This window comes from Halichoeres trimaculatus, unplaced genomic scaffold (assembly GCF_033239565.1).
Source record: "Halichoeres trimaculatus isolate MK-OKI-2021-1 unplaced genomic scaffold, fHalTri1.1 fHalTri1_scaffold_7, whole genome shotgun sequence".
Classification (NCBI taxonomy): domain Eukaryota; kingdom Metazoa; phylum Chordata; class Actinopteri; order Labriformes; family Labridae; genus Halichoeres; species Halichoeres trimaculatus.
This window is the reverse complement of record NW_027437185.1, coordinates 37,914,918-37,939,475: the sequence shown is the minus strand read 5'-3', so window position 1 is coordinate 37,939,475 and position 24,558 is coordinate 37,914,918. Positions and strand designations below refer to the sequence as shown.

Here is a 24,558-nt window from a genome sequence, read left to right as displayed (position 1 = left end):
CAGCTAAAACATGGACTAAAAACTAACACACTAGCTAGAGGCTAATGAGCTCAAGGCCTAACCAAAGGCTAAAGGCTAAAATACAAGCCAAAGGTTAAAACACAAGTTAAAGGTTAAAACCTCGGCTAAAAGCTAAAATGATAGCTTAAGGCCAAAACACAGGCAAAAATACAGGCTAGAGGCTAAAACAGGAGCTAAAAGCTAAAATACAAGCTAAAGGCTAAGACACTGGCTAACAGCTAAAACATGGACTAAAGGCTAAGACACTGGCTTAAGGCTTGAACATGGGCTAAGGGCTAAAACCTGAGCTAAAAGCTAAAACACAGGATACAGGTTAAAACAGGAGGTGAGAGCTACAACACTAGCAAGAGGCTAAAACAGCGGCTGAAAGCTAAAAACAAGCTTAAGGCTAAATCACAGGCTAAAGGCTTAAACATTGGCTAAAGGCTAAAAGAAAAACTAAAGGCTAAAACATAGGCTAAGGGTTAAAACATGAGCTCATGGCTTAAACACAAGCTCAAGGTTAAAACACAAGCTAAAGGCTATAAACCCAGGCTAAAGGCCAAATGAAAAGCTATAGGCTAAAACACAGGCCAAACTACAGGCTAGAAACTAAAACAGGAGGTAAGAGCTAAAACATGGGCTAAAGGCTAAGACACTGGCTAACGGCTTAAACATAGGTCAAGAGCTAAAACATGAACTAATGGCTAAAACACAAGCTAAAGGCTAAAACCCAGACTAAAGGCTTACAGCCCAAGCTAAAGGTTAAAACACAGGCTTAAGGTAATTAATCAAGTTGAAGGCTAAAACATGAGCTAAAGGCTGAAAGGGCTAAACTCTTTGTGCTAATGTAGCCTCCAACCCACAGTCAGCAGTTATTCTGCAGTGGTCTGTTCAAACTTGAGAGTCTATCAATAAAATGAAGAGCCAGGTTACGTTAGCTCTGCTTGGTGAGGTTGGAGTTGGTAGATGAGCTCTGGTAGGACAGAACCAGGATTCACTAACGTTACACGTTACAGACACGTCTCAGAGCACCGGGCTGTGAGGAGAGAGAAATATAGCAGCTGCTAAGCTACGCTACAAACTGACAAAGTTAGCTTGTTGTCAGGTTTCAAAGCGTAGCTCTAACTGTTGATAAATACCTTACCAAAAGGTGGCGCTGCAGCGATTCCAAACAGATCCTCCTCACAGCCTCTTTAGCTGCAGCTCTGTGTTTAACTTCTTTGTTGTGGGAACAAACTGATTTAGCTTTTCTGATCGTTGCTTTTTGTCTCTCATAGTTTAAGTTCAGCTGGTGTGCTCTCAGTTCTTTCAGGACAGAAACTGATGGTTGTAAAAATCAAAGGAGACAGAAAAAACACACAAACAGACGAGAGCATCCGGGGACACACACCTCCTGTCTCCTGCAGGCCGGCCGGGCTTGCTGCTGTCGCCTGAGGGCTGCTGAGGTTTCTTCACAGAAGCGGAGGATTTGGCGGACGCCTGGGGAAGTTTTTGGCCGTTCTGCAGATTGTGACTGGAGGTTTCTGGTTGGCCGCTGCTCTGGCTCACTGAGCTGAGGATCAGAAATGTGCCGAGGTCAAAATCAGGAGCTCTGAGTCTGGATATTACTCAAACATGGCTGAGGTAACAGGTTTTTCCCTCGAGAACAGGTGAAAACTGCGTCCCATTAAAGCCCCATGAGGTAAATTGTTAGACCAATGTTGCTCAAAGTATCTGTGAGCAGATCCCCTGACAGATGGCTGACAAACCTCCTGGCTGTTTTCATGCTGTCGTCAGCCGTGCTGATGTCACTGGTCCTGTCGTTTTCTCTCCTCCTCCACTCCACGCTCTCCGTGCTCGCCTTCTGAGGGCCGTGAAAAACCAGGAGCAGTCAGCACAAACTAAAAGAGCAGAGTTTCTCACCTAGTTTCAGACTTCCTGCACCAAACAATCTAAAAACCAGGAAGCCACCCACCGACTGCCTCTCCAGAAGCTCCTGCTTGCGTTCCCAGTCGGCCAGCGAGCGGACGATGGTGTCCTGAGGAGCCGGGGTGGAGGACAGCTCCCCTCTGCTGGGGGAGGGCAGGGCGGAGGAGCGGGGAGTCAGAGGAGTCACCGTTTCCTCCAGGATCCTGCGCTCCTGTTGAAGAAGAAGAGGAAGGAGAGCAGAATTAATCAACCCAGTCCAATCCGCTTTATTTTGTACAGCACATTTAAAAAAACAGTCAAGTTTCCCAAAGTGCTGCTGAGAAAAAATAAAACAAGAACATCAAGACATAAAATAAATTAAAAACATAAAAGGACAAAGATCACACAGCCCTTTTGCTGAAAAGCCAAAGACTAAAAATGAGTTTTAAGACGTGATTTAAAAGTCGTTAAGGTGGGGGATGTTTATATTTCCAGCGGCAGATCGTTCCACCACAGAGACCGATCAGCAGATCTCAGGGACCGTGAAGGAGTGAAGACATTTAAAAGATCAGAGTTAAACTGAGGAGCTGATTCATTGAAAGATTTAAAAAACAAACAACAAACTTTAAAAATTAATTCTAAGATTAATTTTAAAATGAACGGGGAGCCAGTTAAGGGACGCCAGGAAAAAGAAAAGCAGTGTTATTAGTATTATTTTAAGTAAGTATTATTTTAAAATTGTTACATGATAAAACTGAAATAATCTTGGATAAAAGCCTGAGGTGATAAAAACTGTATTCAACAACTGAATTTTTTGTCGATCAAATTTAAAACCACATCCAAACTTTATACCAAGATTTAAATTCTGGGTTTGAAATACGGTTAAAGAGAGTCCAGGAAAATTCATAAAGCTCAGAGCCATCCAGTCTTTCACGTCTTCAAGGCCCTGTTTACACGACAAAAGTTTGTGTTTTAGTTCGGCTGAAACGCTGTTTGCGTGTAAACGCGAGGCTGAAACGCAACAAAACCTGTGCATTTCACCTAGAGCTGAAACGATTCCTCGAATAATTCGAGGTACTCGATTACAAAAAATACTCGAGTAATTTTCTCCACCTCGAGGAATCGTTTAATTTTAAAAAAGATCAAAGAGTGGCATTTCAAATCGAGCTGATGCCATATTCAGAGAGTTTTCAGACCCCTCAAGCCACCTCTCTGTCAAGCATGTATTGATCTGCATCAGCTGCTTGTACCTCATATCTCAACAGATCGCACAGAACTTGGAATTTATCACCCAAAGTCACTTGATTTTACACTTGCTTGAAACAAATTTTCATTTGAAAAATAACTGCTCTTTAACTTAACAAAAATGTGTTTTATCCGCTTACTCGATTAATCGATGGAATTTTCAGTAGAATACTAAAATATTCGATAGCTGCAGCCCTAATTTCACCCTTATAAACTGTTGTCGTGTAAACGGCCCATAAAACAGTCCAGCAGACAAGCGGTCATCTTTCTTTTTTATCAGCAGGTAAATCTGAGTGTCGTCTGCGTACAGATGGTAAGACACGCCGCGCTTTTTAAAACCAGGCCAAGAGGAAGGAGGTGAAGGGAGAAAAGGATGGGACCAAGAACAGAGCCTTGGGGAACTCCACAGGTAAGGGGGGGTAAGAGAAGAGACACAGTCTTCAACTTTTATTTTAAGATTTTACTTTAAGATTGTTAGCTCCTCTTTTTGTCTGTTTTTTTTTTCTATCATGAGATTGTAAATGTAGTATCTCCTTCTGACTGAGGTCTTTTATCTTCATCAGGATCTAACGTACTCAGTCACGACATTTTTGACATTGTTCTGTTCTCTATTTAAATGTTTTAAAATTTGTTATTGAATTGAAACTGTCGTAATTGTTTTTCTATTAATTAATTTATGTATTTTATTTATCTATTTTTTAATTTTTTTTAAATCATTTTTTTATTTTTTTATTTATTTATTTATTTAATTATTCAAAAGAAGAAACTGTCTTAATTGTTTTTTTATTTATTTATTTAATTTATTTATTTATTTATTTGATTTTTTATTTTTTTTATTTTTATTATTTTCATTTTTTATCTTTTTAAATTTTTTTATTATCTCTTTTAATTTTTTTTAATTATTTTTATTGTTTTAAAAAAAAAAGAAAAGTAAGAAACTGTCTTAATTGTATTTTACTTTTATAACTTTACTGGTACAGAGAAGCGATGGTTGGAGCCCCACAGCTACTCCCATTTAAGATGGCTTCTCCTTTCAGGAAGTCGGTCAGTGTGCGGGAACTTTCTCCTCATAATTTAGACAAAATTGTCTTTATCCAATTCACCTGCCCGAGGAGTGGATGTGCAAAGATCTGTGAAACCAACACAGTGTTGGAGGCGAGCACTGAGAGCTGTGTGATCCTCTGTGTCAAAAACATGAAAAGAGCTGAGTCACCAGTCAGTGGAGGATCAGTAAAAACCCTTAAAAGTGCCGACTCAGCGCTGAGAAAGGCTTTAAAACCAGACTAAAAAAATGTCACCTCCTCGTGATACTTCCGCTCCTCTTCTGCCACCTCCCTCTGAGCCTTCTCCCACTCCTCCTTCAGCTTCTCCTGCTCGCGCTGGTACTTCTCCTGTCGCCATGGGAACAGACACACGACATACAGCAGAGAGCCTCAAACCACAGCAGAGGTGGAGATTTAACAATGCACGGGGCTCTGAGAGGTTTCAGTTAAACTCTGCCTAAAGCTTCATGCTCGATCGTACACTAACAGAGACATAAGTTAATCCTCCTGTAATTACTGCTGAGCTGAGAAACCCCCGTGTTGGGAGTCCTCTGTGGGATATTTACACATCAACTCAAAGATAGAGACTTGTGTGTAAGGGATGCAAAGCAAGCAGAAGCTAACCAAAGCTAACCAAAGCTAACCAAAGCAGGCACAGACAAAGGTAGATCATGCAGTTTGTTGACAAAGGGTTCCTCCTCAATCTCATAAAGAATAAATAATAATCTCAGTTATTTTGGTTTGTGTGACTGTGCAGAGGAGACATCCTCCTGGTTTCTTTAAGATTAATCGAACATGATTTTAAATAGATTTTATAATTTCAGAGGAAGCCAGGAAAAGGATGAGTTTAAAGCTCAGAGGTTTAGAGAGAAAGCACAGACAGCAGCATCACACTGAATCAAACACTGACACTGAGCACATCGATGCTTCACATTCACCCATTTCAAACAGTCCTGCAACGACCAGCGAGCTAAACGATCTGCTCTGATCGCTGCTGGCGTCTTGATTTATTCTTCACCATCACACTGTGCAGGTACCACTCTAACGTCTGGACATACGTGGACCTGAGATGATCCTCTCATCAGGAGAGACAGAGAGGGGGGGGGCTGGGCAGCAGCAACAGCAGCAACCTTGGACGAAGTCCTTGAGTGTGTGTGCATGTATGTGTTACAGTGTGTATGAGCGTGTGTGTGGTTTATAACCGATGACCTGACAAAAAGCCAAAGTACAGGTTCTCCCATGACACACAAGCCCCCTCTAGTGGTCACAGTGAGCATTGCAGGGGTCTCTGCTCAGTGTATCAGCAAACATTGAGGCAAGCTTTGCAAATAGCAACGACACCCGGATCTTTCTGAAGTGAGCACAGGTTTCACTGATCAGCTTCTGTTGATTTGGTATGATCTGATTTAACTTCATCAGTTTTAGTCCCTGGTTTATAATCTGAGGAAAACTGGGATTGACTGGCAAACAGGTACAGGTTTTTTAACACAGAAGCTCCTGTTATGGAATTTGTCCCTTATTTTAGGCATTCTGCTCACCAATTTGTGACAGTCAATTCACACAATGAGGCATTAACAGTTTTAATTAGTTTTAGCCAGATATAGAAAGTATTATTTCATTTCATGTCATTTGAATTGTTATTCTTATTTTTTTTAATTATTTAACCTTTATTTTACCAGAAAAAAATCAATCATGATAAATAAATAAATAAAAATGTGGTTATTACAAGAATATTAAATACAAACAAAATTTCATATAATTTTAACTTTAAAAAAAAATATAATTTAACCTTTATTTTACCGGATAAAAAACAATCATAATTTATAAATAAATAAATAAATAAATAAATAAATAAATAAATAAATAAATAAATATTTAAAAATAAGGTTATTACAAGAATATTTCATACAAACAAAATTCCATTCATTAATACTGTTTTTTTTAGAATTATTTTACCTTTATTTTACTAGATAACAACCTATCATTATAAATAAATAGATAAAAAAATAGATAAATAAATAAAGGGTTAATACAAGAATATTTAACACATAAAAAATTTCATTTCATTTATACTAATTTTTAAAAATTATTTAACCTTTATTTAACCAGTTTAAAATCTATCATGCTCAATAAATATTTTTTTTAAAAAAAAGTGGTTTATAGAGGAATATTTATACAAACAAAATCTCATTTCATTTATACTGTTTTTTTTATTATTCAACCCTTATTTTTCCAGTTAAAAACCTATCATCATACATAAATGAATGAATAAATAAATAAATAAATAAATAAAATACGGGTTATTACAAGAATATTTAATACTAACAAAACTTTGGAAATAATTTACAGCTAAAGTCCTGGAAATTAATCAACTACTTCACTGCTGCAGCATTTGAAACTATTATTATCCAATTACAACATTTTCTGGCAAATCCAGTAGAAAATTGTGTCTGAGATGAAAAGAATCATGTTTCATTTGTTTTCTTTTCCTAAATGAAAAGTGAAGCTGTTGTTTGCCAAATAATAAATAATCAAGTTATACCAGAGTTAAGTGATAATAATATGCTACTTGCAAAACTCCATAGCTGAACTTGAAGATCAGCTATGTGTCAGATTAACAGGAAATATTAAGTGAAATGTGTTTATAACTTTTGTTTTTCTTTTGTTTTGGTGAAGTTAAATATTCTAAATTGGATCAGATAACCCTCCCAGCTTGTTCCTGTGCTGTGTGAGACCCTGCCCCTGTCACCTTGCAGACTCATGCGTCATGCGTCCCTCCTTGAGGTGAACTGTGTACCTGCAGCATGCGCTCCTGCTCTTGCTGCCACCTTTCCTGACGCTTTCGCTCCTCATCCGGGTCCCAAGACCAGCGGTCAGCCCGCTTGGCCTGGGGCAACACCGGACCTGACACCTGATAGACCCCGACACACACACACAAAGACACACACATCAACATGCACAAATACACACAGGAAACACAGGTATTCATGCACACAATCACACAGACGAAACACGGTCTCATCCACGGAGCCGAGCGTCCCACACACACATCCACCGACCACAGGAAAGAAGAAGGGAAGAGAGGAGACAGAAATAGTTGGTCTACCACAACAGCACTACTCCAATGCTAGCCAAAGGACTCCTACTAAGGAGAGAGGAGACAGAGAGAGGAGACAGATGAGCTCAAAGGAAAACACAAGCAGTCTCGGCCATTTCCTACAGCCTCATCTGGCATGCTACGTCACGAACGGCTCGGTGCGTCCTGCCGACTGTGGGAGAGCCTCGCAGAGAGGACTCTGAGTCTGAGCTAAAACCAAACATGATCTGAGACTTTTAACGGGACTGTGAGACTTTAACTACCTCTGATTTCAAATACAGGATGTTTCTACAACATGTTTGATTTACTTCGGCTTCAGATTATTTCCAGCTTTCATCTTCTCTTTTTAGCTGTTTTGATAAAACCTAATAACCCAGACCACGATGTGCCAGATGGGAATCATAAAAAGTTGTTTTCAGAGTCAGAGGATGCTTTTACTCACATTTCCACGGTAATCCTTCTCCGTCCCTTCTGTGAAAAAAGTGAAAGAAAACTGGAGTTAAGTCGCAGTTTAAAGAGAATATTTGGCTTGAACAACATGCTTTGGAGGGGAAACATGGAGACATTCGGGAAATGCCAAGCGTCGTTTTGGAGTAAAGGAGTAAAGATGCTGATAACAGGAAACAGGGACAGAAAGCCAAACCACGGAGAGCTCTGCGTCCGGACCGGGAGGCTCTAAACTTCTAATCCAGATTAAAAACATCCAGATTTTTAAATCCAGATCACATCAAACATCACACTTTAGTTACACTTTTTTTATTTTATTTTATTTTATTTTTTTTACATTTTTCAGAACCATTTAATTTGGCATCACTGATCTAAATGGGCCTTTATACTTTCTGACACTGGGGGGGGGGGGCCAACACGCACAGGAACTGAAGGTTACAGATGTGTTGAGAGCAGCATTTATACTGAGATTTCAGATATTCAGTAACTTTTAGTAACTTTTCTTAAAAAATTGATAACATTAATGAAATTAAATAAAAAAAGGATCAAATTATCTGAGTCACTTTGAAAATATTGTCAGTCTGGATATATTTTTACTCTATTTTGAACAGGTAATCCAAGTCTTACTGGAAAAGTTGGACCAGAAAAGCTCTTTAGTTTAGGATTTGATCCTGAAACTAGCTCTGATCTGATACTTTATTGACTTTGGTCAAATCAAGCAGAATCACAAACTGACGCAGATTTTAAAGAGGATATGATTTGATACAAGAACAGGAATAGTTACCATATTGACCAGAATAAGACAACCCCATTCTTTTCAAGACCAATCTTCAGAAAAAATATACTTTCTAACTTTTTTTAATTGAAATTCAGAGACAATCATTAAAATAATAGTTAGAGACTGTTTTCTTTTTTGGCTTAAACCCAATCACTGAGGCCATGTGCAAACGTAGCCACTATCTGTGAAACTGCATATGTTTTTATACGTTTAGTCCTGTCATCCACACCGAACCGCAGTTTGACATCACTGAAAACAATGTTTTCTGAAAACTCCGGCCAAAGTGAAGATTTTGGAAAACTTTGGTTTTGTGGTTTCGTGCAGACACAGTTTTTGTTTCTCTAACATCACAGCTGAATAACGGAGGTTCATCCTGATTGGATAGCACAGGTTCACGGCTGAAAAACTCTGACACCCACGGGTTTGGCATGTTTCAAACTGCATTCACCAGCAGATTCGCCTGGAGTGTGTGGACGAAAGTATTTTAGAAAAAGAATGAAGGGGATATTTGTTTTTAAAGCCACGTGTAAACCAGTGGTGGCTGCTGGTCAGTCGAGGAGGGGAAGCTCATTTTTTCCAGCCTACGTCATAAATTTGTTTATTTATTTAAACGTAAATTCTACCCTCCGTTACTTTTCAAGAAAATGATCTGTGACCCTGTCGTACCAACCAGGTGTTTTTTCCAGGGATTTTACCAGTGTTCTCTTGACGCGCCATTTTTAAGAAAGGTAAACTCATTGAGGATCAATAAAACCTCCAGATCAGTCCAGAACAGAGAAGATGCTCTGGTGGAGGGTTTTACTTCAAGATCTCTGACTGGCTCATTTCACTGTCAATCAAAAAGGGATTCAGCCTCAGACAGATCATCCAATCATCATGCAGAAGCCCAGCGTCCAGGCCAGCCCACTGCCTCATAGACCCCCAGAGACGCTGAGCGTCCGATGGGCGGGACAAAGCTGCCCATCGGATGTGCGATCTCTGACATCACACTCTGTAACTCCATATTTTTGTCGGCCTGACTGGTGTTTATTGTCTCTGCTGCACTGATCATCGTCATCCTAGCATTAGCATCATAACTCCGCCTCGGTTGTCTGTCAACTCGCTGAACTTTTGGTCCACTCTGCTGTGGACAATCAGCGCTCCTCTACAGTGAGGTCACTGGCTTTACAAAAAGCTGGCGCCCTCTGCTGTTGTGGATGTGTCAATGCTTACACCCAGATTATAAGACAACCCCACCCCCTTTTTTACATTATTACAACAAAAAAAACTTGTCCTATATTTGAGTTAATACGGTAGTCCATGCCCTCTGAAGGTTTTACAGGTGTTTAAACATTTATCAGCTGACACAGGTTAACACAGGTGAACTGATGATGACTCCACAGGAAACTCAGACCACTCCAGTTCACACTCTTTTCTTTTTTTAGCTAGGGCTGCGTTAGCAAACTGTTTCACTGTATAACCAGATGAGAAAAGTGGGGATGAATACACAGGTAGTTTTTAATGATTAGTACGGATCTGATCAGAATATAAAAATCAGTGATTTAGCATTTTTGGAGCTAAACACCTGAGGATGAAATAAATTATTTTATGATTTGAAACAGTTAAGATACCAGGGGAATGTTAGACCTAAAATGAATTTTAATGGCGTCCTCTGAAACGATGGAAACAAGATTAAGAAACTTAAGAACAGACTGAAACACAGAAAGAGGTTAATAAATCCCACACGAGTCTGGAGGTGAGTGAAAAAAGAGAGAATGGGACTACACGCCTGTTGTTAAGCCCCTGGAGAGGCGGCAGGGAAACCCTGTGTGTGGAACATGATCTCCACCCATGAAAGAAAAAGGTTTACCTGGCGGAGCGAAGAACTCCAAGCGTAACTTAGGGTTGGTGGTTGCCAGAGGAGACCTGACAGTGTTTTCAAAGTCTGAAGTGAAATCAAAATGTGTGGGTGGAAGGAGAGGAGGGAGTAAGGAAGGGAAGGAAGGAAGGAAAGGAAAGGAGGGAGAGAAATGATAAAGGATAGACAGATGTCAAAATCAGGGGGAAGGGTTTGTTTATCTGACTCTGACAAAATGAATGTTTTTAATTTCTAAAAGATAAAACTGCAGACAGTAAGAAAAGAAGGGAGGAGGAGAAAAGCATAAAGGAGCAGGATCTTCAGGGATGTAAGGATAAAGGAAGCTGCTGATCTGGAGTTTGGACGTGCAGACGTCACTGACCTGAAGTCGTTTCCTTTGGAGGGTGATACCCAAATGATCCCGGAGCAGCCAGACTCGGTAAATCCTCTCTCCTCTGTGACGCCTCTTTGGAGCTGGGGACGCTCGTCTGCAACGAGACCCAAAGACTTTCAGCTGAGCGTCTCCACGTGTCCATGAGTCGTGCTTAAAGCTGACAGACGTGTGTGTAACAGCCTCACCTGACTCGGTTGTTTGTTTGCGCTGAACTGGACTCGGTTTGGGATGCTCTGAGCGGCTGGTTCGGCTTTGATTTGATCTTGTTTGGCTTCTGAAACACACAGATGAGGTGTTATCACCCTGAGCTCATTAAAAACAAATAAAAACCTTCACTTGCTGTTTTTGCTACGATCAACCACAAGGTGTCAGTGTTGCTGCTCAGACCTGCAGTTTGCTGAGCTGCAGGCTGCTTCTCTCTCTTCACAAAGCTCTCCTCGGGCCTCTGCAGCTCCTGCAAAGATCACAGGACGTTAAACACTGATCTGAAGGAGGCTGAGGCCAACAAACACGTTTAATATGAGCGATATGATCCTGACCGATGGGAGCGAGGTGGGTCGGCTGGGTGAAGAATGCTCCACCGCTTTTTCCTCCACGACGTCCTTGGATGCGGTCTCTGCTCCACTCGCTGCCCCCTTTGCTGCTGTGGACACCAGGCTCTCTCCTGCAGTGGAGGCGGGTGGAGCGTGCGTGGTCACAGCAGCTGATGAAGGAGCGTCCACGCTGCTGTTGACGGTTGTAGGAGGAGACGCCTCGAAATGAGGAGGAGATTCTCTTCCCTGACTTTCAGGCGAGGTTGGAGCGCTTCCTACGTCTCCGTTGACTCGCAGCAAACCGTCGCCCTGAAAGGAGAAAGGTTTGAATACTCGTGGTTCAGCTAATGTGGCTGGTAAGTTTTTGAAGTTAGCAGAAAACCAGAATTTCCACTGGTCAAATTTTTTCCTGAATTCATTTGGTCATTTTATGAGCTCAAGCTTTAAATTAATCTGACAATGAAGCTGTGAAAGTTTATCCAATCAAAATGAATCTTAAGTACATATAAAAAACTCCCCAGAGCAGTTCATGACTCATTAGGGAAAGGAGCTTAGAGGAGGTCTCATTAAAGCGTGAAATTTCCATCTCAACAGAGATTATTTTCTGTTTCTTGTGGTGGTTGGAGCATTATTTTTCCCTACTCTCCATTTGCTATACAGTGTGTGCTAATCTGTGAGTATGTGCTAACGTTTCTGTGTCTGTTTACTCATTGGGGAGGATCTCTGCTGTTTGTCTTAAAGACAGAAGAGGAGAATCATGAACGCATGATGATGTAGAGACAGAAATGACACCCTGTGATGTAAATAAGACAAACAACATGAGGCTGTTTGGTCTGTTAAATGAAAGAAAAAGGTAAAGACCTGATTTGTAAGAGAGGAAACCTTGAAATACTTCCTCTGTGATCTGAAATTAAAATGAATTTGACTTCCAGGTGGGGGGCAAGGGGCATTGTGGGGTATGTGTTCCTAGATCATACAGGCAACACTCTAAAAATAAGCCCCCCAAAAAACCCCAAAACCTGCAGCTGACAGAATTTGAAAGTGACAGAAAAACAAGCCTAAAGTCGCTGATATTGAGCAGACTTGGCAATGCTGCAGTTTCTGCGAAGAGAGGAAGGAGAGGATCACGACAACTCATGACTAGGGATCCTGGTATCAGGTATCTGCGGCGATCCAGCCCCCCAAAGCTGGATCGTGTATCAGTGGGAAAGGATTGGTCCAAACTTGACAGTAAGGCTAAACTTTGATTTAGTCTACAGGGTATAAAGTTTTACAATCACAGTCATTTCTGTAAATTCTAAAGCATTTTTAACCAAACTGCTGTAAATTCAATTTAATTTTTCTCTTTTACTCAAAACATTACCAGTCTTATCCCACAGTAGAGCATGTAGGTTACTATTTAACACAGGTATCGGGTCAGGATTGGTATCGGTCGATACCCAAAACCCAGGTATCAGGTGGCATCGAAAGGCGTCTGTGTACACCTAGAGTTTAATAATTATAATAATTATAATTTTGTAGTGTAAAAGGTGAGTGATGGAGCCAGTGGAGCTGCTGTAAAACAGTGAGATGTGACTGATGGGTGGAGTCCTGGTGATGACGCAGGCTGCAGAGTTCTGCACCTGATGTGATCTGTGGAGAGTTTTCTGAGGGAGATCGAACAAAAGGAGCTGCAGGAGTCAAGTCTGGAAGTGACAAGGGTATCAAAGGCTTGCTAGGCGCCGCCCTGTTGGCCATGGCTGCCTTTTGCAGCAGCTCTCTCTTCTTTGTCCGTTTCTTGTAATTTTTTCGTCTCTTTTTCGTCATCTTTGTATTTGGAGTGGATCATCACTTTGTTTGGCTCATTTGTTGGTCATGGACGCCAAACTGTTTTTTCTTCAGTGATATTTTTACTTCTTTTTCTCCTGTGTTTGTCTGGAGATCCTACATGTAGCCATGGCTGCATTGTTTACATGTGAAATCAGCTGTTAGCAGCCTGTAGCATGTCAATGCTAAGTGGTGCTAGGCCGGATGTTTCCCCACAAGGTGAGGAGAAGGAGGTGAGGACGACGTGCTGGTTCTCAGGTGTGAGCTAAGAAGTGACGACATGGACCTGTCCTTCCATCCATCGTTATTGGGAACGTAAGATCTATCTCCAATAAGATGGACGAGCTAGCTGTGCTAACCCAGCAACAGAGGGAACACCAGAGGGCAGAGTAGCATCATGCTATTCACAGACAATGATGGGCAAGCTGTCAGCATCTATTTTCTTATGGACATTTTTACACTTTCAATACACTTTCTTACTTTTGTTTTCTTGATTGATGCTGTGACTTCAATTTCGTTGTACTTGTTACAATAAAGTTCAATCCTATCCTAAAAGGGTGGCAGGACTGTCACCGTCTCCCGGCTCAGAAACCAGTCGTACAGATAAACCCAGTGCCCTGATTTACTGGTCGTTATCATGCCCTCATCTCTGTTGGTTATTAGCCATTCATCCTGCTCACACACCATGCTGGCACCCTGACAAAGAGGCCCTGATGTGTGTGTGTGTGTGTGTGTGAGGAGCTCCTGGTTAGCGGTAACTTAAGACACGGAGCTGGAGCTGGGTGAATGCAGGCTCTCAGTCCGCCCCCCCGCCGCCTCCACCTTCTCATCCCTTTCAGAGCGGTCTGTGTGGGCCGCCTTTGTCCACTGGGAGCCCACTTCACATTGAGAGGACCCTACTTGTCAACTTCTTAAGTCAATAGGGAACAGAGGGCTCCATTGAGAGCTGGATCTGCTCAGACTCCTGACAAGACATTCCAGAAAGGCGCTTTGCTCCATTAGGTCTGGTAATAACCAGCCCCTCCCTCCCCGCCACGCCAAAACACAAGATCGCACTTTGAATATTCCCATTAGGTGATTTTTTTCCCCTGGGAGAAAAGAAAACGGATCATCCTGAGAGGACTTTGAGCTAAATTGAAACATTTCATGCTCGTTCAGGGAGGGGAAACCGGCGGCTCATTACCATGGTGGCTCTGTGGCATGCTAACGGATCTGCCAAGAAAGCTGGAGGGAGTTTACCCAGCAGCGTGCGAGGAGGGCGGGTGAAGTGGTCAAGACCTGGACCACGGCCTCTGCAGAGCTGCTGAGGTCACACTCACCGTGGTTCACGCCCTAAACACAGAGCGCCGTGAAGAAAAGATGTGAAATAACAAAGCGTCAGCTGTGAGTCTCACCGTGTTCGGCCGCTGCTCCACCACCGCAGCTCTGGACTGGAAGTAAGGCTTGGGCGTCAGCAAAGGCACCGGTTTTGGCGACAGGCCTCGAGTGGATGGTGGTTCAGTGGAGCGGGAACGGATCTGAGGCCGCTGGTGGGCGGAGTCTTTAGGGAACTCCTCGATCCGCGCCTCCAGAGTGGACGTGAACTTGGGAGCCGGAGCGGACTGCTGGCGCAGGTATTTCATGGGCCCGTTGGGGTCCATGTCGAAGGGGTCTGGGGTGGTTGGGGAGGGGGACAGGGACAGGGGGAAGGGGGAGTAGCTGAAGGAGGGGTCGGCGGACACGCTGCGGTCCAGCAGCTTGGGCAGCTGGAGGCGTTCCAGCACAGCCTCGCTGATGGAGAAACGCTGGGCGTAGCGCTGCAGGATGGCCGACGCCTCCTCGGGGGTCCTGGCTTTCCTGTAGGCATGGCGAAGCTCGTCCTCACGGCGCTCCCTGTAGGTGGGAGGAAACCAGAGTCAGTTTCTACGATCAGAGACGGTAACTACAGATTCACAACACAGTCCAGTTTAAGATTCTTTTATTTGTTTTTAAATATTTAAAGATGTTGTGAGGAGGATCTGTTTTAACTGCACTCCATCGCCACCCTCTGGCCCGGAGTCTCACTCACACTGTCATGAATTACTTTAGCGAGTTCTGTGTTTGTTTTGGAACAAATGGAGATCAAATTGAAACAAACTTTCTTTGTTCAGGTCTACTTTTTACCAGATCCAGCTCCTCTAGGTAAGGTATTTATAAACTGTTACATAGCGCTGTAGAATGAAACGTGACAACAAGCTAACTTTGTCAGTTTGTAGCGTAGTTTAGCAGCTGCTATATTTCTCTCTCCTCACAGCCCGGTGCTCTGAGACGTGTCTGTAACGTGTAACGTTAGTGAATCCTGGTTCTGTCCTACCAGAGCTCATCTACCAACTCCAACCTCACCAAGCAGAGCTAACGTAACCTGGCTCTTCATTTTATTGATAGACTCTCAAGTTTGAACAGACCACTGCAGAATAACTGCTGACTGTGGGTTGGAGGCTACATTAGCACAAACACATTAACCTGAGTTTAGCCTTTAGCTTGTGTTTTAGTCTTAGGCTCATGTGTTTAAGCCCATGTTTTAGTTTGTAGCTTGTTATCAAGCCTTTAGCTTATGTTTCAGCCTTTAGCTTGTGTTTTGGCCTTTGGCCCGTGTTGTAGCATTTAGCCTATGTTTTAGTCTTGACCATGCTTGTAATTAAGCCTTTAGCTTATGTTTAAGCCTTTAGACAATATTTAGACTGTAGCTAATTTTTTCGCCTTCAGCTTGTGTTTAAGCCCATGTTTTAGCTATTGTTTTAGCCTTAAGCTCCTGTATCAGCCTTTGGCCTGTGTTTTAGCCTTTAGCTCATGTTTTAGCCATTAGCTCATGTTTTATAGCCTTTAGCTTGTGTTTTAGCCTTTGGCCCGTGTTTTAGCCCTTAGCTAATGTTTTAGTCTTGACCATGTTTTATCCTTTAGATTGTGATTTAGCCTTAAACTCATGATTTATCCATTAGCTCATGTTTTTAGCCTTTAGCTTGTGTTTTAGCCTTTAGCTTGTGTTTTAGCCTTTGGCTTGTGTTTTAGCCTTTAACTCATGTTATTAGCCTTTAGCTCCTGTGTTTTTGCTTTTAGCTTCTTATTTAGCCTTTAGCTTATGTTTCAGCCTTAAGCTCATGTTTTAGCTTGTGTTTTTAGCCCTTAGCTAATGTTTTAGTCTTGACCATGTTTTATCCTGTAGCTTGTGATTTAGCCTTAAGCTCATGCTTTAGCCATTAGCTTGTCTTTTTAGCCTTTAGCTTGTGTTTTAGCCTTTAACTCATTTTTTTAGCCTTTAGCTCCTGTGTTTTAGCCTTTAGCTTCTTATTTAGCCTTTAGCTTATGTTTCAGCCTTTAGCCCATGTTTTAGCCTTTATCTTGTGCTTTAGCCTTTAGCTTGTGTGTTAGCCTTTAGCTTGTGCTCTATCTCTCTCCTGTTTCTCTTTCTTCTGCTCTTCTGTCCTTTTTCTGTCTGACAGTTAGGCTCCGGTGTCCACCATCACTACAAAATTAATCACAGAAATCGTTTTCAGCAGAGAAAAACACAGATCTCTCTTCTCTCTGATAAACCTCATCAGTTGGTGCTGTAAATCAATCTGTTCCTGTCTGACCTGATCAGAAAGCTAAGAAATAGCATTTTAAAATAACCTGTAATCTGTAATACTGGAGCTGATAATCTCATGTTAAAGTGTGGATCAGGATCAGGCAGGTATCTAGAAGAGACTTTTTCTAGATCACTGAGAAACTCCTCACAGGGACTTTTTAAACAGTCTGGCCCCGTGAGGACTGAGCTTTTTCTGTTGCTGCTCAAAATCTGTGGAGCGAGCTTTCCTCTCACTGTTCGCTTATAAATCACGTCTTAAAACATTTTTATTCTTTGGCTTTTAACCCAGATGGAGCAATGAAACAATTATTTTAGTAACTGCAGCTTTGTTTTATTCTTTTTTAAGCTTACGAGTTTTCAGTAACCACGACAGTCTGAGGAGGAGCTCATTTCCTCTGTTTCACCCTGTTTGTTCGTTTCACTCACTTCTCCTCCACGATCTCCCTGTACGTCTTGATGCTCCTCCTCCTCGTCGATATGCAGGGATCTCCTGACATCAGATGCTCCATCATCTTCCTCTCCTCCTCCTTCTTGATCAGGTCCTGGGAAATGCTCCTCCTCCTGTTCTTCCACCGGGCCAGGTCCTGACACACAAACGGATAAACGGGGGCGCTTTAGTTCCAAGTATAACAGGGCAAAGGGGGGCGGACTTACTGGGACTGTGAGACCTGAAGCTCTGCTGTGGCCCCAGAAACCTGATGTAGGTCGTTAAAATGGGGCACGGAGTTTTCAGAGTTTGTGGTGAAATCATTTGAAATGACATGAACACAGGGTTAAAGCGACACTCACGTCCTGCCAGTGATCCTCCTCCTCCTTCATCTTGTTGTACTGGTTGTGCATCAGTTCGTGACGCACCTGGCTGTGCGGCATCATGGCCTCGTCCTCGCCACGCATGTCGATCATACTCACGCTCCTGGAGGAGAGGAGGGAGGTAAACAGAGACAGAGACGATAAAAACAGATGATTATTCATTCACACACAGAACATTCTTCGTTTATCAAAAAAAGTTGTCTCTAAACTTTAACGAGACTTTGCTGAGTGGATAAAACCCACGTGGGAGAAAAACCCAGTACCCCACCCGTTAAATGTTTCCTGTTTCATTCTATCATCTGAGTAAAACATCACAAAATGGATTATGATCAAGATAATAAAAAAGGAGAAGAGATAAAAAACAACCCAACATATTTCCTTTAAGCTCCTTTAAATAAAAACCTGTGTGTTGGGCGTGACTACAAGCAGAATATAACCATGTTTTTAAGAGGCGCCATCTGAACGCCAAGAAAACAAATCTCACTTTCCTCTTCCTTCTGAAGAGGAGGTTACAGCAGGAAATGAAATACACGTATGACGATGCATTTGTCAGATACATTCAAGAACTCATCACTAAACAGATGCACAGATCTTATTCCATCATTCACAAGTGATAGGGTAAAGTGCAGAGTAACTGTTAGCATGCTGCTGTGCTGGTTGTTTATTGCAGATTGAAGGAGGAACAGCAGGAGATACAGCAGCACACAGACCACCTGATGAAAGTTAATCACGTGAGCTAGAGCCCAATCTGCATCGCCTGCTCATAAATCCTCTCCTCTGCTTTAAAGAAGCAACAGATTTGCTCAAGCTTTGGCAGTTAATGATTCTTACGTTAAGATATTTTACATTTTGTGAGGGGAAAGGACGGGATGGTGAGTTTTATGAAACATGCAGCTGGCACAGGCACTGATATTAGAGAAGTAACATTTCTTTCTGCAGCCATTTAACTTTTGGGACTTCAGATAAATCTGAGAAAAACAGCTTCTAGCAAATGAAAAAAGGTTTCAGCTTCAATCAGCTTTTTTTTTTTTTTTTTAAAAAGGAAACCTGTATAAATGTAATAAATTTAGAAAGGAAAAGCAAACTGTCACTGAATCCACAGCACGACTCTGTCTGAATTTGCATTATCTGTTCTGTTAATCTTAGTACACTAAAGTGCAATACTCTGTCAAACACAGTTCATTTAGCACAATATCAGTTTAATATTTCTTTTATTATATTTTGTTTCTTTTTCTTTTTTTAATAATTCACTCAATTATATTTTTATAAAAAATAAACAAATAAATAAAAAGTATTTTAAAAAAGTTCGCTTAATATTTTCATAAAAAATAAAAAATGACTCAATAGGAATAAAAAAAGCTCACCTAATTATATTTATATTATAAAAAATAAAAAAATAATGAAAAGGAACTAAAAAAAGTTCACTTAATTATATTTTTATTATAAAAAATAAAAAATAAAAAAGATTTAAAAAATAGGTCACTTAATTTTATCTTTATATAAAAAAAAAAAAAAAAAAAAGGAATTTAAAAAAGTTCACTTGATTATATTTTTATGAAAAAAATAAAAAAGAATGTAAAAAAAGTTCACCTAATTATATATATATATATATATATATAAAACAAAATAAAAAAGAATAAAAAAATTGTTCACTTAATTATATTTTTATCAAAAATAAAAAAATAATAAAAAGGAATTTTAAAAAGTTAACTTAATTAGATTTTTATTAAAAAAGAAATAAAATAAAAATAACAAAAGATTTAAAATGATAGTTTACTTAATTAGATATCTGTTCTCAATATATTTTATCTGGTCTTGTCTTATCTCTTCATGTAAATAGTTTTTATTTGGTTTAGTACTTAGTTAAGTTTAGTTAGTCTTTATATCATTCATGTTGACATAAAAATAAGTACGATATAAAAATAAAAAACCTCAAAAGAACGAAAAGAAGCAGAAAGAATAAAAAGTCTTATTGTATTGCCCCTTCACTGTCAAAATGTTAAATCAACACATGATTAGAAAAAACAAAAATACTGTCAGCCAGCGTGCTTTTTAACGTTCTGTTAAATTGATTAAAATCCCAATTAAATTTGCATCAAACAAAACAAACTAAACACAACAAAAAATAATTTCTTATTTTAACTGTTATCAATAGTTTTTTTTTTCTTATATTATTTTATTTTTTTCTGTTGAAAGGTTAAGAATATCTTTACTCTCTGTATTTATCTAATATACTGGATTTAATATTGGTTATTGCTTATTTGGTTCTTACTGATACTTTATCACTTAATTTATTGTACACATATCGCTTATTCATTTCATAATCCTTTAACATTTTATTTTCTAACTGCTGTGTTTTGTGAAGAGCAGTGTTGAAAACAAATTTCTCTCCTGGGATTAATAAAGTATTCCTGATTCCTGAATCTGCAAAACTTTCTGCTTTGAGCCAAAAACTTTTGGTCAAGTTTACGTTCCAAAAAAATAACTCCAGACAATTTTTCATCGAGTAGGAGTTCACAGAAAATAAATAAATCACAAACTGAAGACATCCAATTAATAGTTATGGTATCAAACTCTCTGGATCATTTCAGTTATAAAAAGTTTAGTCTTAGTGATGATTGAAAACTTGCACAGATGTTTGTTATTGTGTTTTGTCAGTAATTTGTCTCACTCCAACCAAAGGCAGATTGTTTTTAGTACAGAGATCAAACAGTCTGTGCGAGCTGGGCGGTGCAGAGCAGAGCTGATGCAGTTAGCGGAGCCTCTGAGCGGGAAAAAGTCGACTTACTGTGGCTCATCGGACACACTGTGTGTGCTGCTGAGTCTACGGGAGATGGGCAGAGAGCATGGGGAGAGAGCACAACCACAAATGAGCAGACTGGACTTCATTCATGTGAAGATCCAAACACAGAAACGGGTAAATCGATCAGTTACTGAGCTGCAGACGTGGAAACTGTTCACAGACAATGAGTTAATCAGGATAAAATACTAAAATGTTGCTGGTGAAGCTTCAGACAGGCATGCTCTGGTTGCACAGATGCATTTGTCAGGTTTGGTTTAAAGATGGTGCTCAAACCAGACACCAGGGGGCAGTCTTATCTATGACACAGCAGAGTACGCTTATGGTCAACAGATGCAGGAAGCACTGATCCTAAAACACAGCTGAGAGTTAAACAGCAGAGAAAGCACATGCATCTCTTATCAGACAGCACGATGTGACCCCCGCTGAAGGTTTGGACCACAAGACTCCTCTGGACCAAGACCGGAGACCCTGATGCCTCTGAGGGCTTTCTTAAAGATGATGCCGCTGCATGAAGCAAAAGTTTGGTTGTTGATTTGTTCATTTACAAATCTGAAGATGTGCGAGCGATCGAGAATTGGGGGATTTCATGGAACGACATTTGATCAAATTTGATTTAGCTCCTTTAAGCGCTTAATGAAGTTTTCCAGATTAAATGTTGCCAACCAAAGTCATGCAAGGATAATCAATGAACTCAGAGTCCAACTTTTCCTCATCTCCAGATTTCTAAACAGAGTTTCCATGCACTTTGTGATAGAAATCGATTTGCATTCCCAGAGGAGGTCATGCAACTGTTGAGAGGTTGAGTCTGAGGTCAAGCTGCATGCTGAGGCGAGCACTCAAAGCATCAATGGACGGACTGATCCTCTGCTTTTTGCCGCTGCAGACATTCACTACGTGTGGAGCAGGACGCGGCTCACGCTGCAGGAGGTTTGCCGTCCTCCCAGCATCCCTGCGGGTCCTCGCTCTCGCTCATGGCCCTCCCCTTCCGTCGGCCGGCCTCCGTCGTCGCTGTTGGAGCGGTTGCCATGGCAGCAGGCACAGGAAGGAAGTGGGGCAGGCTGCAGGTGGTGATGTTTTTGGAGGAGGTCGGCGTTTGCGGCTCGTCCTCGTCCTGGTCTTCCTTCACGGACAGAGTCGGCGATCGCTGGAAGAGCTCCTCTGAGCAGGAGCGAGGAGGAGTGCTGCAGAGAGCAAAGCAGACTGAAACGCTAACAGAGCCGCCTGGTTTTCATTCTGCAGCATCAGACAGCGTTCCTCTGGAGGAGCCAACTTTCTTTAAGACATAAATCTGAGGAAATATCATCGCGAGGTCACAATCCCCCCAGGCCGGACTGTAGGAGGAGAACACAAAGTGCAGCTCTGAGCTTTGTGTTGGTTTTTGTCACACTAAGATGAACGGCTGCTTTCTGGGAGTCTTGTTATTGGACTGCAGACTCCCAGAGACCATGGCAGGGAGGGGACGCTGTGAAAAGACCAGTCTGCTCAGGCTCAGGCGCAGAGTAGGGGTCGGGGAGGAAGAAAGCCTCATTTCCTTACATCCGCAGGGTGGGTCGAATGTTAGCGTTCCCTGGGAGCGTGTGGGACTTTACTGTGTGTTCCTGCTTCATGAATGGCTTTGTATTGAAAGGTGTGCACAGGTTTGTTGGGTTTTTACTGGAAACTGGCCAACACCCCACACACGGGCCCTTATTCCTCTCCTAGGGTTCAGTTTTATCAGCTCAAAGTTAAGACTTTGTGAAGGTTTAGTAACAAAGAATCAACCTGGGAGGAACCTTTAAGGTGATTTTTTGCAGCTAATTTAAAACTAAAAACCACTGAAACATTAAAATGCTTTAAATCAGCATTCTTTCTGAAAAATGCATCCTGCTACCAACAAACTGACCCCTCAGAGGCTTCGACAACACCCCAGAAATCCCCTTTTCCCTGGAACGGAGACATAAACATGTCAGACGTCTGCTGAGCATTCCTCTCACTCCCTTGAATCTCCAACAACCCAATCAAGGCAATAATATCTGTGCCAGGAGGAGCTGGAAACTGGGGGTGTGACTGTTTTGATCCTCCAACAGTTTGTGACTGAGGAGGAAAAAAGAAAACAGCACACAGGCTGGATTGTGAAATGACACAAAATAGGGTTTTTCATGAGAGTAACACTGTTGTCGTGCAGTTTTATCTGCATGTAGCTCGGTTAGATTCAGCACTGAACCTTCTGCTGACTCACTGTTTGTTGCTCTGGATAAGAACAGAGTTAGAAAGAGCGGTACGTTAGTGAGAAGAGCCAAAAAGAGAAAAACCAGCTGTGAAAACCAGCTCACCTGGAGTAAAGTAGGAGCCACAAACTATAATAATTAATCTTAACAATAAAGACAAAAAGTTTTCAGTTTTTTAATCTAGTAAATAATTAACTAAAAAAGCAGTTTTTTTTGTGTTCATAAAACTGAACATGTGATGTCTTCGATCTTTATCTGAAAAGAAATTAGTTTTTTTAAATAAAAAAAATTGTAACGCCATAAATCACGTCAAATTACAAAAGTTATAACATTTCAATAAGTTGCAAATTTTTCTAAATTTTTGAAATAAAAAAAAAATAAAAAAAATCTTCAAAAATGAATTTAAAAAAATGGGCAAAAATTTTAAACTGCCAAAAAATTTTGGCCAAAATATTGTAAATTTGCAAAACTAAAAATTTCAAAATTTGCAATGGTTTAAAAAAAAAAAATAATCTGCCAAACTTGAATTTTTTTTTTTTTTGCAAATTAAAAAAAAAATAAATTTGCAAAAAAATAAAATAAAAAAATGGAAATTTGCAAATATTTCATTTTTTTTCAAATTTGAAAAAAATAAAATAAGACAGAAATTTCAAAATTTGGCAAAAAAATAAAATAAATTACCCTCTGAAAGAAAAATAAAAATTATCTTTATTTCCATAAAAAGGTGTGGAGGTTGTTTTTTTTTAATGGATTGTCAATACAAAAGTATGAGACCGTTATTAAAAATAAAATTAAAGTCCTTTTAGTTTTGTTTGAGTCCAGAAAAAGAAAATGCGACATCAGTTTTTCTGAGATGTGTTTGAAGAGGTAAAATCACAAATTATCAGACGACTTTGATCATATATTAATCTCGAATGTCCACTCTGCTCAGATACTTAAAAATTTCAACCAAATGTAGAAAAAAACAGTAAAAGTGGAAACAATTTAACCCTCTAAGGATGATAAAAACAGTTTACTCAGGATAAACTCCATCAGATAAGGCATCTTTGGAGGTCGCTTTTTGCTTCCAACTTGGCTAAAATATGAATTTTACTCTTACAACAAAATGTGGATACTGTTTCAGAGGTCAAAGTTTTGCGATATATTGCTGTATTAATGTATTTTCATTCCTGGAAGAGGCAGTGACCATCCAGGAGTTCAATCAGGAAGACAGCGCTAACATGCTAACAGAGGCTAATCCTCCAGTTAACCTCAAATGAAGACAGAAGGAGGTTTCTGATCAGCTGAGCTCCTTTCTCCTCCTCCTGTTTGATCAAACATCGACTTTCACAGAAAGAGAAATGAAAGTGAAACCTTTGCTCAGAGGTGACCATCAGGTACGTTTCCTCTGGGGGCTCTGCAGGGGGCGCTGCGTGGGGCTGGGGGAGGCTACAGTGCAGAGGCTCACTGCTCCTCCTCAGGATCTCAAAACAAGGCGGGGGTGCATGCAGACCCCCTCCCTCCTCCTCCTGAATCTGTATCTGGGGTCTGAGGGGCGAGGAAAGGGGCGGGGTGGGGGACTCTGCAGGGGGGAAGCTGATGCTAGGGACAACATGTAGACTGTTGTGGATTTAACCATTTATACCACACACACACACACACACACACACACACACACACACGGATGATCACGGAGGACAGATGAGATGGAAGGAGACGGAGAAAAAAAGCAACAGCAGAAATGATCAGAGCATGTTTTTTTTGATATAACAGAAAACAAAGAATGAAGTAGACAGCAGAGATGAGTGAGACACAGACTGAAGAGTATTCAGGGCCTGATAGAATAAAAATCCCCCATAGGATGCTGAAAAAGCTAAATCTTTTTAATCTATAGCTGTGATCGATAATCCCGATCCAGAACGAGGTCAGCGTTACACAGCGTGTCCTTAACTGACCGCTGAGTTGCTCTCCTGACCCGACCGTCACCAGCAGCATCCACCAACGGCTGAATGGCCAAGCACAATGTCGGTCCTGCCAATTCTCTGATCCATTATCACAAACAGAAAGTCAGCAGCAGCAGCAGCACTCAAACACTCAATGTAAAAT

The 24,558-nt window shown here is 40.9% G+C and overlaps 1 protein-coding gene across 5 annotated transcripts in view; it reads right to left on the bottom strand.

Annotated features, from left to right (window-relative positions):
* LOC141793075 (LIM and calponin homology domains-containing protein 1-like) overlaps positions 1-24,558 on the bottom strand; it is a 128,771-nt gene that overhangs the window by 4,896 nt on the left and 99,317 nt on the right. For 3 of the 5 annotated variants that reach the window (XM_074673420.1, XM_074673425.1, XM_074673424.1), the window contains 16 exons: positions 21,184-21,447; positions 20,252-20,287; positions 17,443-17,566; positions 17,080-17,237; positions 14,465-14,942; positions 11,271-11,573; positions 11,119-11,185; positions 10,917-11,005; positions 10,720-10,825; positions 10,350-10,424; positions 7,718-7,746; positions 6,976-7,089; positions 4,434-4,526; positions 1,958-2,122; positions 1,752-1,846; positions 1,394-1,555 (listed from right to left, as the gene is read on the bottom strand). In XM_074673420.1, the coding sequence (XP_074529521.1) occupies positions 1,394-1,555; positions 1,752-1,846; positions 1,958-2,122; positions 4,434-4,526; positions 6,976-7,089; positions 7,718-7,746; positions 10,350-10,424; positions 10,720-10,825; positions 10,917-11,005; positions 11,119-11,185; positions 11,271-11,573; positions 14,465-14,942; positions 17,080-17,237; positions 17,443-17,566; positions 20,252-20,287; positions 21,184-21,447 (2,358 nt within the window). The remainder of the gene's footprint in view (positions 1-1,393; positions 1,556-1,751; positions 1,847-1,957; positions 2,123-4,433; positions 4,527-6,975; positions 7,090-7,717; positions 7,747-10,349; positions 10,425-10,719; positions 10,826-10,916; positions 11,006-11,118; positions 11,186-11,270; positions 11,574-14,464; positions 14,943-17,079; positions 17,238-17,442; positions 17,567-20,251; positions 20,288-21,183; positions 21,448-24,558) is intronic. The other 2 variants (XM_074673421.1, XM_074673422.1) reach the window with 2 other exon arrangements.